The sequence below is a fragment of the Peromyscus californicus genome, unplaced genomic scaffold (assembly GCF_007827085.1).
Source record: "Peromyscus californicus insignis strain IS unplaced genomic scaffold, ASM782708v3 Scaffold_4__1_contigs__length_199733344, whole genome shotgun sequence".
In the NCBI taxonomy this organism is placed as follows: Eukaryota; Metazoa; Chordata; class Mammalia; order Rodentia; family Cricetidae; genus Peromyscus; species Peromyscus californicus.
Genome location: NW_026294562.1, coordinates 133,685,595 through 133,701,242, shown reverse-complemented (window position 1 = coordinate 133,701,242; position 15,648 = coordinate 133,685,595). Strand labels below are relative to the sequence as shown.

At 48.5% G+C, this 15,648-nt stretch overlaps 1 protein-coding gene across 1 annotated transcript in view; it reads left to right on the top strand.

Annotated features, from left to right (window-relative positions):
• The window catches only part of Igf1r (insulin like growth factor 1 receptor), a 290,743-nt gene extending 275,930 nt beyond the window's left edge, over positions 1 to 14,813 (top strand). Inside the window, exons 20-21 of the mRNA XM_052714606.1 lie at positions 343 to 477; positions 7,091 to 14,813. Of these exons, the coding sequence (XP_052570566.1) occupies positions 343 to 477; positions 7,091 to 7,478 (523 nt within the window). The 3' untranslated portion in view covers positions 7,479 to 14,813. The remainder of the gene's footprint in view (positions 1 to 342; positions 478 to 7,090) is intronic.
• The last annotated feature ends 835 nt before the right edge of the window (positions 14,814 to 15,648 follow it).

Here is a 15,648-nt window from a genome sequence, read left to right as displayed (position 1 = left end):
TCTGCATTCTGTGCTGAGTGAAAGCTAGTTGGGTTTGTATCCACCAAGTAATGGCTGGGACCAGGTGCTGAAGTTGAAACTGTGTGAGGGATGCTAGAAGCCTCGTAACCTCAGCTGCCTCCGCCACGCCACCTGGGCTGTAGTGGCCTCACAGGGAGCGTTAGCAGTCACAGAGAAGGCCAGATAGCCCACACTTAGCGAGGTAGCTGGTTTGACATACAAAGTGCTGTCACCACATCGAGGAGCTTTTTCAGCACCTAGGGTTGAAGAAACGCTAACAAGGAAGGGGACCCCATCCCGCCCATCCTTTTCTGAGCTACTCAAGTTTTGTTTCTCCCATAGGTCCTTTGGGGTCGTCCTCTGGGAAATTGCCACACTGGCTGAGCAACCATACCAAGGCTTGTCCAACGAGCAAGTTCTCCGCTTCGTCATGGAGGGCGGCCTTCTGGACAAGCCGGACAACTGCCCTGACATGCTGTATGTATTTCCTCCGCCCCTTAGGATTAGTAACTCCAGAGCCAGTCCCTCTGTTGCCGTGGGTACAGAAGAGCATTAGAAGAGGGCTCATCTGTCTCTTGGTGGAGATGAACTTGTTGGTTCTGTGACTTTGTGCAGTGCCTTAATCCCATCCCGTATTCCTTAGTCCCCCAGTACTGATTGGCACTTGGCACTGTGGTTTCTCAGGCCCCCTGTCTCTGTGAAATATGGGACGATAGCAATCCTGGCTCATTTTTTTTCCATGCAAAATTTAGTTTTTAAGGCAGTAATGCAACAGTTGATACTGTTAAGCCAGAGTCAAGAGCTCCCCCAAGCTATTGGCAGACAAGACAGGTCTGTACAGCAGGTTCACATGGAGCTTTGCGGTCATAGGCTAAACCTCAGACAGCCCCAGTACCAGGTCACAAACCATCTGCTTTCAGCTTCATCCCCGCGAGTCGTATGGACCAGCAGCAAGGTTGAGCTCATCTCTCTTGGGCCAGGGTGTTGGTGAAACTGTTGCCTTGCTCCACTTCTGGTGAGATGGCATCCTGCGGCAGTTAGAGTTGTCAGGTGGTGGCAGTTACCCGTGGGGCCACGTATGCGTCAGGGTTGAGCATCGTGACTTCCCGCAGTGCCTCCAAGGTAATCCGCTCACGGGGAGAAGCATCGGCATCGGCTCCCAGTTGGGGGGCGTAAGGGGGTTCCATTGCTTTGGTGGCCAGGCAGCTCTGATGGTGGAAGGAGACTGTCAGAGCAGATAGTCTCATTTGTGGGTAGAAAGTGAAGAAGAGCCATTCGAGGGCTGCAGTCCTGATGTCATCCTCCTGAAGGCACCCTCCTGCTAGGCTCCACCTCTTAAAGGTTCGCCAGTGTTGCCAAGCTGGGGACGAAACTCCACATATGCCTTGGTGGGGCATTCAGCATCCATGTTTTATTTGTAGCCTCTTGAGTGGGGGCCTGGCTTTGCTGTCCAGTGTTGGTGGCTCAGTGTTGGTGGTCAGGAGAGTGGACCTTCCCAGAATGAGTCTCCAAGGGTGATAAGAAGGTATTCTGATTGGTTCATCAGGTCCAGGTTGTGAGGGGTGTACTGGTTTTTGGTGTGCACACCTTCAGGCAGGGCTCAGCTGTTGTTCGCGGGGGTGGGGGGGTGGGGGGGGTAAACATCAAGGTAGGGAATTCCCACTGATGCATCAAGACCAATATAGGAGTTTTCTAGAAACGCTTTTCAAATCAGGTTCAGCTTCACTTGTGAAAGAATCCCAGGGGAATTGTCAGGATTTCCCTTGTCTGTGCAAAAGACACTCATCTGGCTACCCTTCCTCAGCAAACACAGACTCAGATGGAGCCTCCGATGGTGAGATATGTACAGACAGAGGCTGGGTGTGTGGACAGTGGGCAGGAACCCCACACAGAGGTGCTAGTGACTGTGCTTAGAATCTTGTGAAAGTGCAGTAGAGGTGTAGGCCAGCCTAGTCCCACGCGAGGCTCCACCAGACGGTTCGTAGAAGCTAGCCCCTTGCAGTTGTAGGAATGAGGTCAGCTAGAAACAGTTTTGAGATCCTGGAGTCTGTGACCACCCCAGTCCTCACCACATCTGCACTCATCGCACTTGGCAACACAGCACCTTGCTGCTTCTCGGCCAAACGGGCAACCTCTATTTCTTGTTTTCCTCTTTAAGTTAGATCCACTTCAGTGGGGCAGCAGTCTTCATACTAGGCCATTGTAAGACTAGTCGGTATTCGGGGCCAAGTTTAAGGGAAGGTGTGTGAACATGGCTGCCCAGAAATTTGCATGAGGGCCTACCGCATCAGCATAGATTTGGATACTAGAATCGGTGATGTTTCACAAGAGCTGAGAAACAGTTCAAAAGAGCAGGTGTGAGTTTTGTTCCTGTGGTGTAGGGCTGGTCACAGGAGAAGTATTGTTTTCTTTCTTTTTATACTGGGGCAAACATTTGTCTCAGAAACCCGTGGGACTCCTGAAGTTGATCCATCTCCAGCTGACTGGATTTTTTTGGTATGAATTTAATATGCTTGGGAAGCAGCCACCTGCCATGGGAAAGGCAGTGGCCTTCCTGTTCCCATCATCGAGTGAGGAGGAAGTTGACACACAGAGGCTGCTCTTGAATGTGAAATGATTGATTCGGAAGGCATTTCTGCTTTGCCATTCAGAACCCCATTGGCAGATTTGTCTCCTTTCTAAGAAAAGGACATAGTGGAGGGAGACACGCTGGCTTCAGCAGGGAGTGTGGTGTCCTTCTGAATCCGCTGGGCTGCTGAGGAGAGGAAGACGTGTTCTGGGAAAGGATTCTTTCGATGCAGTAAATGAACACCCTTGAGGGCAGTCTGAAACCTGTTGGGTCTCACCTGTAGAAGAAGGGCTTCTTCATGTGTGTTGTGGCCTCAATGTACCTGCATGTGAACCAGGTTGCTTCAGCAGTAGCCAAGTGTCCAGTATCACAAAGTGTTCTAGCTTTAGAGGAAAGGCTTGCCGTCAAACCCCAGGGTACCCTGGACTGAGTGCAGGGCCATGACTCCGTTTGAATTAATCTAGCAAGTCCTGTGAGATCGGAGCAGGACTGGTTTCCATGTTTAAACTGTAGACAGAGCCCATCATTACCCTCTTCACCCCTGTGTAACAAGCTTTCTTGTCGGATTGTCTTTGGACCGCCAGCCCGCAAATAATGACACGGAGACTTATGATTAATTATGAAAGCTTGTCCCTAGCTTAGGCTTGTTCCCAACTAGCTCTTCTAACTTACCTAACCCATAATGTTTTTTCACTTTACGCCTGCCATGTGGCTCGGTTACCTCTTGGTAGTACGGCGCATCTGACTTGCTCTGAGTCTGCTGGTGAAATCATGCTCCTAGATTCCTCTTCCCAGTTTCCTTTCTCTGCCTGGAAGGCCTGCCTAGTCTCTCCTGCCTAGCTGTTGGCCATTTGGCTCTTTACTAAACCAATCAGAAGGCGCCTTAGGCAGAGACACATCTTGACAGTGTAAACGAATATTCCATAACACCCCTGGATTTCAGTGACTTGCACACAGATTTGTCAGTGAACCCTGCTGAGTTCAGAGGCTAGTCCCAGAGTTCACAGAACCTGGAGACCCAGAAGCAGGTCCCAGCCCTAATGCTGAAGGATGGGATGGTGATTTGAGCTCAGCCCCAAAGACTCAGGGGCCAAGTCTTCAGGATGCAGGGTTCAGGAAGGAAGTGGAACTTTTTATTAGCTCGGCATCCCCAGCTCAGATGCAGCTGAGACATAATACTCAGTCAAATCGGACTACTTTTGCATTTTTCCTTTCTCAGTTTCAAGCACCCACCAGGTGGCTGGGAATCCGGGGCTGGTTTTGTAGAGATAAATTGCTTGAGTAGGATCCAAATAGGCAGATGACAATATCTGCCTGGTGAGCCATGGCATGAACTAAGTGCCAGCGCCTGGGCTGTCTAGCACACCCGCCCCCTTCAGATCCTAGCTGAGAAGTAGCCCCTAAAACATCCTTGGCTGTTTGGGGATGCTAGAAGGGGACTCACTCTCAGCCCTGTAGGACCTTCCTAAAGTCTGGGTAGAGTCACCACTGGGTGCTAGAGTGCTAACAGTCGGCAGCAGGAGGGCTGTAGACGTGAGCTACTGAGCACATCCCAGCTTGCCAGTGCCTGTCCAGTTCAGGACATGGGGTGTGGTTGGGGACTCAAGAGCCAAGAGGAGGGTGGAAATAACAGGGTGCAGATATCCCTGGGATAGACCTTTCTCCCGGAAAGCTGTTTCAAGATAGGGCAGGACTTCCACCTGAGCCTTCCTTCATTTCTGGGGGAGAGCTGGGTATACACCTTCAAAGAGGGGCATGCTCTCTAAAAACAAAGCTCTCACTCACCGGAGTTTTAAAATGTGCTCTTTAGAAGAAGCATTTTACCAGCTTATTAATCCCAGAGTCTCCTGGAGAGTTTTCTTGTGGAAAGAGTATAAAACAAGGTCTTAAATCGCACAGAGCAAAAAGACTTCCTTTTATGGGCAGCCCTGGAAGGGCTGGCTCTGGAGTGATTTAAAGCAGGCATCACATGGCTTGTGTGTACTGATGTCACCGCACCACTGGCCTGCTGGTGGCACCTCCTCGGCCCCGGCCCCCACCCCTGGCCACAGGGCATGGAGCCAGGCATATCTCATGTTCCTGCCCCCAGATGCTCTTTTTCTATTCAGGGAATACACCAGTCGGCCAGAGAGGAAATTGCAGCCCAGCCACAGAGATGAGTTCCTTGTTGTATTTACATCCCATTTTGATTAATTTGGGGGGAAATGACGGGGACGTGGGAGAACAGGCTTCTTTGCCGCCTAACCAGAATAGGCAAGGAGCGTGCTACCTGCCTGCTCTCGATGCAGACTCAGCCCTCTCGTGGGATCTGTCTGTGAACTGCGCCAGGGGAAGGCAGTCTCCTAGTGGGACCATGGTTACTCTGACTCAGGTAACGAAAGTATAACTATATTGTTAGACAGAGCGCCTCACTCCTGCTCCATCTCACTAGTGTGACTTCAGACAAATGATTAAGTGTCCCGGTTGGTGCTTTTTCCTTATCTATAAAATTAGGGTGGTGATCGTTGTCATAGCAGAGAAACATCTCTGGCTCCTGAAGACTAATGTGGCCCCCATGCCCAAATCTCTTACTGCCTACCTGCAACCTGGCAGATACCACCGGGACCATCACTTGGCCCCAGTGAAAATAACTAGTTAGCCTTGTCTTGACCCAGCTTGTGTCCCTCTGACACAGGCATTGGCCACCTTATGGTGGGGGGGGTGGTGTTGTTCATCCCCGGAGGGATAGATAGTACATATTGTAGGGTTGTAAGCTAAACAGCCTTTAACTGCTCGAACTACAGAAGAGCTTAAAAACAGTCACAGGTGATGTGTAACCAGCTCTACTCCGGTAGAATTCACCTTACAAAAACAGGCTGCCCCCCCCCCCCCCCGAGCCCTTTGAATGCTTAATTCTGGATGGACCTCCAACTCACCCTTTCCCATCCTCTCTTAATATCACTGCCCTCCAGCTGACCTGACTTTACCCAGGGCTTCTGAGGAAGCTGGCCAGCTGGGCAATGGTGCCTTTCTCTCCATGGGCCACTTCATACCTACGTGTGACTGCTTTTGTATGGGTTTTCCCCTTTGGGATTATTTGCAAGCCTCATTGTAAAGAAGTGGCCTGGTGGCCCAGTGATCAGCCTGACCCAATCCATGCTAGAATCCAGTTTGGGGTGCTGTGAGACTCTTGTGTCTGCGAAGTTCCATTTAGTGGATTTTAGTGTAAAGCATCTGTTGAGCAGGCGTTTTAAAACAAAACTGAATTTTCTTCAGGGACAGAGGTGGAAGGTACTTTGGTCTTAACATTCCTGTGGATGAGGGCTGCTGGGTGGCCCCTGCTCAGAATCGTGACCGCCCCTGTATGCCCTTTCTCTCCCTCCTGTCCATCTGTCAAAGCCTGGATATAGCACTCAGTATGCCCTGGGTACCAGAACCCTGACTTGACTAGGGACGTCAAGGGAATCAAGAAAGCACAAGCTTGTGGACATAGGAAACCTGGGGTTGGGTGGACTGGGCTCTGGAAGCCCAGCGTGTTTATTGTATATAGCTGAACGGGGAGTCAGCGTTGTTGCATACAGATAAACAAGGAAGCGGGGTTGTTATATACAGCTGGAGGAGGAGGCAGGTTTAGTTCATCTCTGTGGGAGCAGTCTCTGCACGGAAGCAGTTTCAGGCCATAAATACCTAGCGGGAGAAAGTGACAACAGACATCTACACACACTGTCAATGTTTGCACTCAGACCTCAGGAAGGCTTTACCATCTCTGAGCATTACTGGGAAAGACTGCCACTCCCATGGGACTGGAGTCTTTGATGTGGCTAATTCAGGCCTTCACTTGCTTAGGGCTGCTTCTACTCTCCACATCCAGGCCTTTCCTGGTCAGGGTGGTGGCTGCATGAACAGCCTTCCTCTGTCATGCGTGACTGCTGGCCCTTGTGACTCGGGGGGCTTTTCAGAAGTTTGTGACCTCTGGGGAGATAGAGGTGCGGCATGGGCTTTCTGTGTTCTTACCTTGGCCTTGCTTGTAGAAGAAACCCAGGCTCTGGCCTTTCCCTGGCTTGTTGGCATCTGACTGGAGGTTTCTATTAGGACCCTGATCGGGGGGCAGCCTGGATCTTGCCGTTAGGGCTCTGCCTTCATGGGACATGCAGTAAGCAGGTGCTGGCTTGAGTAGCAAGCTTGGGATGTGTGGTCCTTCTGTCTGGCACCCCTGCCGCCTCCTTCCTCAGGCCCGCTGCCAGGGGCACCCTAGTGCCAGGAAGAAGCTTAGAAATGTCCTAGATGGGGGCACAGAGGATGCTGGCTGTCAGGGGAGCTATGATTCTCCTTCGTGGAACAGTGGAGGTTTTCTGGGTCTGGTTCTGGAACCATGGCTGGAAGAGATGCTTCAGACAGAAAATAGGTTGTTTTATTTCTTAGTATTTATTTCTTAGCATCCAGATGAGAAGCCAGGGGTGCAGAGATGGTCCAGCTGTCTGGGCCACTCTGACCTCAGCCAGAGGTCTCTTGCATCTCAGCCCCTTTCCGTCTCCCCCTTAGGTTTGAACTGATGCGTATGTGCTGGCAGTACAACCCCAAGATGCGGCCCTCCTTCCTGGAGATCATTGGCAGCATCAAGGATGAGATGGAGCCCAGCTTTCAGGAGGTCTCCTTCTACTACAGTGAGGAGAACAAGCCTCCCGAGCCGGAAGAGCTGGAGCTGGAGCTGGAGCCTGAGAACATGGAGAGTGTGCCGCTGGACCCCTCGGCCTCCTCAGCCTCCCTGCCTCTGCCTGAAAGACACTCAGGACACAAGGCCGAGAACGGCCCGGGCCCTGGAGTACTGGTTCTCCGCGCCAGTTTCGATGAGAGACAGCCTTATGCTCACATGAACGGGGGACGCGCCAATGAGAGGGCTTTGCCTCTGCCCCAGTCTTCAACCTGCTGATCCTCAGACACCGAAGCACGGGCAGACAGTCGCGTGTGTGCCCACGCGGTGGGCAGGGGGAGAGCAGGTCATAACAATCTATTCACAAGCCTCCTGTACCTCAGTGGATCTTCAGAACTGCCATTGCTGCCCACGGGAGACGGCTTCTCTGCAGTAAACACACTTGGGACCTTCCTTTTTTCGATATGCAAGCAACTTTTTATTTCCCTACCCGAACCCTTAACTGACATGGGCCTCTGCAAACCTTAAGGACAGCACTTAAGAGCAACAGGACACTCGAGAATCGAGTCTCCTCTTTCTCCGCCTTTCTCTTCTGCCTTCCTTCTCTCTCCTCTTTCTCTCTTCTACTTCCACTCTCTCCTTTCTCTTTTTTCTGCTTCACAATGGAAAAAAAATGTTTGCTGAAAGCCCAGCTGGGAAGCCTTTAAAAAAAAAACAAAAAAACAGATTGACTTAATAGCTATCCCTGGGGCTCCTCATCACCCCATACACACCTGCCTGACACCGTAGGTCTTTACAAAAAAAAAAGAGAAAAAAAAATGCACACACTGAGATGGAATTTTTTAACTGTATCTTTAACCTTTTTAGGATCATCTGAAGTTTTCAAAGGGCCATTGTTCATCCATGGTTGTTATCATTTTCATGCTGCCAAATTTTGCCAAAGTTCTGTTTGTTTGTTTCTGTTTTTTTTGTTTTTTTCTCGTGCGCACACTCCCTGCGCTGATTTCCTTTTGTCCAGAGGCATGGGATGAAACATGGCATCAAGTTGATAATACCATTCGAGGGACACGTTGGCCATGCCTCCACGGTGCCCCGGTGTGCTCTTCTAGCCCACGTCCCCCTGGGTCTCGTTGTTTTATGACGACTAGGTTACTGTTTGGGAGAACTGGGCAAGATGGAGCCTGCCCTCACTGAAGATGGGGGAAGGCTGAACTGGCTCCCTGTCCCCACCCCACCCACCACAGCACCCCAAGAATTCTGGAGGAGATGGCCATGAGCAAGCCTGAAGGGCAGGTTGTGGGTCAAGGTGGCCCTCATACCAGCCTCCTCCCCCTGCCCCAGCCTCCCTCCTGGCCCCCAGAGGTTGCAGGAACTCAGCCCAGCCGTTGGTGCAGATGTGCAAGGAAGGGGCTTCAGGCAGCACAGCAGCATGAAGCAGCAGCGCAGGCAGTGGATCCAAGCATTGACATGGTCTCTGTTACTAGGACTTCTTCATGGGTCTCTCAGTTCTATGTTAGACCATGGGACATTTGCATACACATCGTCTTCAACGTCACTTTTATAACTTTTTTACGGTTCAGATATTCATCTATACGTCTGTACAGGAAAAACAAAAACGCTGCTATTATTTTTGTTCTTTATCTTTGTGGATTTAATCTATGAAACTTTCAGGTCCTCCTACCCTCTTCTTCCTTTCCGCTCACTCCAAGAAACTTCCTATGCTTTTGTACTAGAGTGTGATTTTCCTTCCTCTTCTCCAGTAACTGATGCTTCTAGAACATACTTTGCCATGAACTGTTGGATGCCTTTTTATAAATACATCTCCTTTCCCCTGCTCCCTGCAGCCCCGTTCATTATCTTCTAACCCATAGGCTCTGTGGGCGCAGTGCTGGTCGGGGACAGAGGAGGATGGGAGGCCAGGATCCAGGTCCTGCTGGGCCTTACTCTGATTCCCACACTAACCTGCACACAGCATTGGAGTCTGTTACCATGCAAGACATGCCACGAACTCAGGTCAGAAACAAAAAGGTTAAAAAAATCTCCCCCACCCTGATTTACTGTTTATAGCCCCCATTGTTGGAAGGCACACCTTTGCCTTCCCTCTGTTCTTGGTTGGGTCGTGATACACACATAAACATATTCATTTTGGGATACAATAGCAGTTTTAACTGCAGACAGTAGGCATTTGGGTTTTTTTTTTTTTAACGGATATTTAATCCTTCTGGGTCCCCCCACCACACACACACACACACACACACACACACACACACACACACACACACACACACACACCACACACACACACACACACACACCACACACACACACACACACACACACACACACACACACACACACAGCTGATGAGTCCCTAGGGTACAGCAGAGCGTGACCTACCGGCCCCTCTGCCATCACCCTCACCAGACCGACTTACTTGTCTTTAGAACCAGAATGTCTGAATGGGTGGCCTCCATGTGAGCAAGGTGCAGGGTACCAACACCCCATGGCCAGAAGCCGCAGCCTCAGTGGCGTTCTGGAGCCCATTCCCAGATCAGAAGGTCTGAGTAGCAGATGGAGCAGAGCACCCCATGGCAGCCCTGGGGTCCTTCGCTGCTCCTTAGCCAAAATGGCAGACCTCTGGACCTGGCGGTCCTGTTGAGTCTTTAATGCTTACCAGAGTGGTGACAGCCTAAGAGTTGCTTCTGGGATGGAAATATTTCAATTATGAGCAAGAAAAAAGCTGGAAGGTGATGATTGCAGTTGTGACTGGAGATTAAACACAGAAAAGAAAGTTTATAGTTCTCTGGTTTGTCTGTAGTTACAGGCTCACGGCTCTTAGTAGCCTCTGCCCCACAGTGTTTCCCCTTAAAAAAAAAAAAAAAAGGAGAAAAAAATTTTATTAAGAAGGTATTACATGTAGGAGTTTTAATTTATTTTGTGATACCTGTTTTAATCACTGTAGAGAAGCCCCCATTATGAATTTAAATACTGAGGAAAAGTGTGTGTGTGTGTGTGTGTGTGTGTGTGTGTGTGTGTGTGTGTGTGTGTGTGTGTGTGTGTGAGAGAGAGAGAGAGAGAGAGGGAGAGAGAGAGAGAGGACAGTTTTTGATTGGGGGGGAGTTTTGTTTTTGAAACATTTATCTACCTCACTCTTATTTTTCATGCGTGTATATATAAAACAATACATCTCACACTTCTCAGTACCTGACAACAGGCCAATGATACTGGTAACCTCATCCACACCACAGGCCACATACCCGGGTGAAACAGAGAGAGGCCAGGCTGGATTCTGGGGTCAAAGCAACACTAACTCACTCAGCCTCCCCCACTCCTCTCCAAAAGCTCACCTTTCCTGGGGCATCTTTGGTTATTCTCTTCCTCACCTGGTTCCCTCCCAGGTTTCCCTGCTTCCAACCCAGCCCCCCCCCCCCATGTGCCCAGAGCACACCAGTGGAGGGGTTCCCTTGCCCATCCTCGGCTGGCTGACTTGGAACAGAACTTTATACAGATTGAATGACCGACATACATCATCCCCAAGAGAGCAGGTACTCCCAGGTTTTGAGAGCAGGAGGCACCAACACAGATTGTCTGAGAGTCCTGATGTGTGCACATGTAGGGTGTCCTGTTGGCTCCCTCTGCTGCTCTTCTAGGCCTGCACTGTGGCAGGGGCATCCGCCATTGCTGTCTTGCATTGGTTTCTCTCCGAGGTACAGCCATGTCAGCAGTTGGAGAACTCTGCCCTCACCCTGCTTCTGAAAGAAGGCCAGTATGATAAAGGGGGGCAGGTCAAAGCCTGCACCCCCTGCAGGCTGCTGTACCTCCTTCCTCCTCCCTGTCCCCCAGGGCTAAACAAGGACTGACCAAACCTCCTCGAGGCTGGACAGCCAGTGGTTGGCACGCAGCCTTCCCTGTGCTCTGCCTCTGTCCATCCCATCATTTTGCTGCTCATGGGGGTGGACGGTGCATTCCTCGGTTCCAGCAGCTGCTCTCACAGGCCCTGGGGACTTTAGCTGGGGAACAGGGTGGGTGATTTTTTTCCCCCCAGTGTGGAGAACCGCCTAACAGTTCGGTACTTCAAGTTAAGCTCAGGAGTCCTTTTCCTCCTGCCAGACTGCCGCCCTTCTCTCAGTTCCTAAGAGCTCACAGGGTCCCTGGGAGATACTGTTTGATCAGGGTTTTTTCCTTCCTCTACACTCTAGGTGATCCCATGGTATAGTGGCCTCTCCTCTCTTGCACATACCTACCAGTTTCCATAACTGGATTTCTACAGATCATTCAGCTGGTTATAAGAGTTCATTTTGGGGTTTGTTGTTTTTTTTTTTTTTTAATTGTCCAAGTTCTTGGTGTTGTTTTATGTAGATTTTTTTCTTTTAAGTAGAGAGCATTTAACAGTGTAGTGCCCATCATAACAAATGCTCCAGAAACCACTTCAATAAAAAGAAAAGTTTGCTTGTATGATGGTGCAGTCATTTTGCTGGACCGACCCGCCCACCTTGGCTATTGCAAGGCATCACGTATCCACAGTTCTAGCCTACTTTCATGCTGCTTTTTCCCACCTCCTCCTGATTTTTCTCTTTATATGCTCCAAGTAATCTTACCAAGCTGAGTTACAGCCTTTTTCATGCAACTTCCTTTCCTGACAGCAGCTCACACTGCTTGAAGTAACGTGAACCACTGAGGCACATTGTTCTGGTGATGCGAACTTTAAGGTGTTCTCCCACAAAGTCTTTTCTTGAGGCAGCAGAAGCTGAGTTGTGGAGACACAGTCGAACCTGAGCTGTGTGAGACCCACACTACCCCATCTCCTTTCAGGAATGCCATAACATTGACTCTTAGTTGGAATGAGGCTTCCTCCCCGGAACATAGAAGACTGTTGGAGGCCATCATTGGCCTCTCGCTCCAGCCTGTTTCTTATGACTCGGGCAGTTCAATGGTAGGAAAAGCAGCTTCATAAGATAGACAAGTGATCGTTATGAAATGAGCAGATGGCAGTGTTTGGTATGCAGTAGTGTTTTTCGGATAGGCTAACGGATGAGCTCTGTATGATGCCAAGTTCTAAGCCAATTGTGAGCTCCTGGAGCCCACCTTAGCAGCCCACCTCTGTTGGCAGTGGCTGTACCTGAAGCAAGCAAGCTGCTGTGGCAAGGTCACACTAAGCTCAGGTGGGTGAGAAGGCTAGGATGCTTACCCAAGGCCCTCTGTCGTCATTGTTGGGTCCTCGGAGAGTGGCCACACAGTGTTGAAGGCAACTCCTTTCCTAAACATTGACATCCTGCAGTGACAAGACCACCGTATTGATATGCTTTGGCCCATTTTTAACAGTAATCAATATATGGTTTTGGATTTTTTATTTTATTTTACTTTGTGTTTGTCTGATGTCTTTTCATTTCCTGGGCTAAGCAGCAGCATTGGGAGACCTAGACCAGAGAGATCCATCACTCCTTGCGAACCAGTAACGATGGTCAAAACTTTCTCACACCACTCTGAACTAGGTTTTGGTACAAATGAGAACTTCAAGACAGGATGTTTGTTTAAAGTGAGCCTCTCTCGACAGAGGTGCTGAAGATAGAGACCTTGCACAGGCCAGGGGCTTCACTTGGGGCCTCCGACTTTGACAACCAGTTGGTTATTTAGAGAAACCAACATTCCTTGATAGAATGATGGAATGACCATGCAGTAGGAAGCCATAGTAACTGGGATCAGGACATGAAGAGAGTTGCTGACGGAAGCGTAAAGGGCTTGGAAGAAGCATGGACCATATTTGGATTTGATGGTTTCTGAAGGTGTGAGATTACATCGAGGCTGTGGCGTCATCGTGGGCATTTGGTTTCAGATAATAAACTTAGCATCCTGCTCTGGAAACTTCTAGAGCTAAGTCACATGTTGAAGAACTCAAGACTCCATCATGCTCACCAGTTGAGTTGTCGGTCTGGGGCATGCTAGGGATTGATTTTATTTTGTTTATGTAAGGACTTCATAATCACTGATTTGTGTGTCCACATTTGTGTCTGCATCTTTCCAGTAAACATTTTTTTTTAAATTAGTCACTCATTATCGTTTCCAATAGGGCTTGCTTCTAAGTCCAGTAGATTACGGGTAGTCAGTTGACGAAGATCTGGTTTACAAGAACTAATTAAATGTTTCATTGCATTTTTGTAAGAACATAGAATAATTTTATAAAATGTTTGTAGTTTATAATTGCCGGAAATAATTTAAAAACACTTTTTTCCCCTCTGTGTGTGCAAATATGTGTTTATGGTCTTTTTTTTTTTTTTTGACACTTGTTTACTAGCTAGCTTTACAATATGCCAAAAAAAAAAACCAAAAAAAAAAAATTAAAAAAAATTCCCCCAGCCCCACCCAAGCTGTGGTTCACCCTCTTTCCCACATGCTATGTGCTCTAGTTTGTAAAAAAGAAAAAAAGGAAAAAAAAAAAAAGAAAGAAAAAGAACGACAGTGGTTTTAAAAGTACTCCTGTATTCTTCAGTGTCTTGGTCTTGGAACCCTTAGCTGGGGAAGGAATCATCTTTACTGATCATTTCCCTGTGGAGCGTAGCAGCCTAAACAGGTGCAAAGTACCAAGACCCTTGCTGGGTGTGGAAGTAGCAGTGTGTGGCCACTGAGCAAGGTGGGATGGTGTTCACTGGTGGCATCTGGCTCAGGGCTGGTGTTTGTCCTACTTCTGCAATGCCATAGAGATGGGAGGGCTTCAGGACCCAGAAAGGCTTCACGGTAATCACACAAAGAGTTCTGATGTGCAGGCCATTGACATGGCTCCTCAGATTCCAGGGAAGGCTGTGCCTACTTGTATTTAAGGCCAAATGCTGAAGGTACATGTTTCCAATACAGAACAAACTCTTAACAAAAACCACAACATGTCTCCCTGTCCCCCAATTTTTTTTAAGAGTTAAAAATCCATGTCCTTAGGCTCCCAGTGCATTATTGGCCATGTCTCTACAGTTCCAGAAGATACGGTTGTTGAAAACATCTGGAACTGTCTAACTCTACAGGAAAAAGGTCTAGGAACCATTGGTGGGTCGGGTTGGATTGGATTTGTCTTTTCAGTTTCTCGTGGACGTTGGGCGGTGTGCAGACATGTACACAGGTGGAACAGATACCTGCCTGGTGACATCACCTGTCTGTTTCCTAAGCCAGTGAGGTTGAGGGAGAGATTTGCCAGAGTTTGTCTACCTCTGGGATTTAAAGAAAAAAAATATCAGAAGGCGAGATGGAACAGATGCATCGCCAATAATGCATTTCTGAGTTTTCTTGTTGAAAATTTTCTTAAAAAAGAGAAAAAAGTTTTAAAAAGATAATAATATGGCCAATTTGTTACATAAAATAACTTTCTGTGTATAAATTATTCCTAAAAAAAACCCTCTGTTTATATTTAAAAAAATCAGTAGATGAAAAAATTCAATGTTTTTGTATATTCTGTTGTAAGAATTTATTCCTGTTACTGCGACATACTCGGGATTCTTTACATTATGAAAAAAGAAACTTTGTCTATTTTGAATGGCTGAAGCCAAGGCCACTTGAGTTTCTATTACTCTGCTTTTTTCTAGTAGTTAAAGTACCACATGGGTTAAGTTAAATAAAATGATTCTGTATGCACCTTTGTCTCCCAAGTTTGTTTCCCCTCTGCTCTGGAGCCATCCCCCACCTCACTGGGGAGCTGAACTTCTTGTGGCATGTGCATTCACACGTGCCACTTGGAAATGCTCGGTGCGAAAGCATTTCGGGTCCCTGACAGCTGAGCTGCTCTGAATGCAAACTGCTGTTGAGCTCGGAGAAGCTACTGCTTCCCCCATTAAATCAGCTAGGAGATGATTAGAATACATAAAAAGTTTTCAGTGCTGGTTTGCAGGCTCTTCTGGACCTTCCATTGACAAAGGCCAAGGTGGGTTTGATATATGTGATTCTGGGGGCGAGGAGGGGGCTTGCCAAAGACTTAAATAAGCGCATGTCCATGTCTTTGGTAATACTTCACAGTTGGCGTGCCTCAGAAGGTGCTGAAGAGAACCAGGAAAGTCAGAAGTGGGGTGTGCTTAGCTGCAAGGTGATGTGACATGTTAATCCATCTCTCACCCATGGATTGTAATCAGGCTTGCCCACAGGAACTCTGAAAGACTGACATCGCCATCTTTGTCCTGGGAAGTTGTAGGATGATTACGGTTGGGAGATGAAGCAAGCTATACATTCTAGACTCAGACCAGAGGCTTAACCGCACTTTTGGGAGGGTGAGCTAATCATCTCACCAAACACTGATTACAGGAAGCTGCTCAGAGACAAAGGCAGGACACCAAAGGAAGAACAGAACGGTAAGACATAGGCAGTAGAAGCAGAGGTCAAGGTGACTCAGGACCTAGTGAATCTCATGAGTATTTGGATTCATAATCAAAACGTCATTCTGAAAGTACATCCTGGTACAGTCTGGCATTGTCCCAGA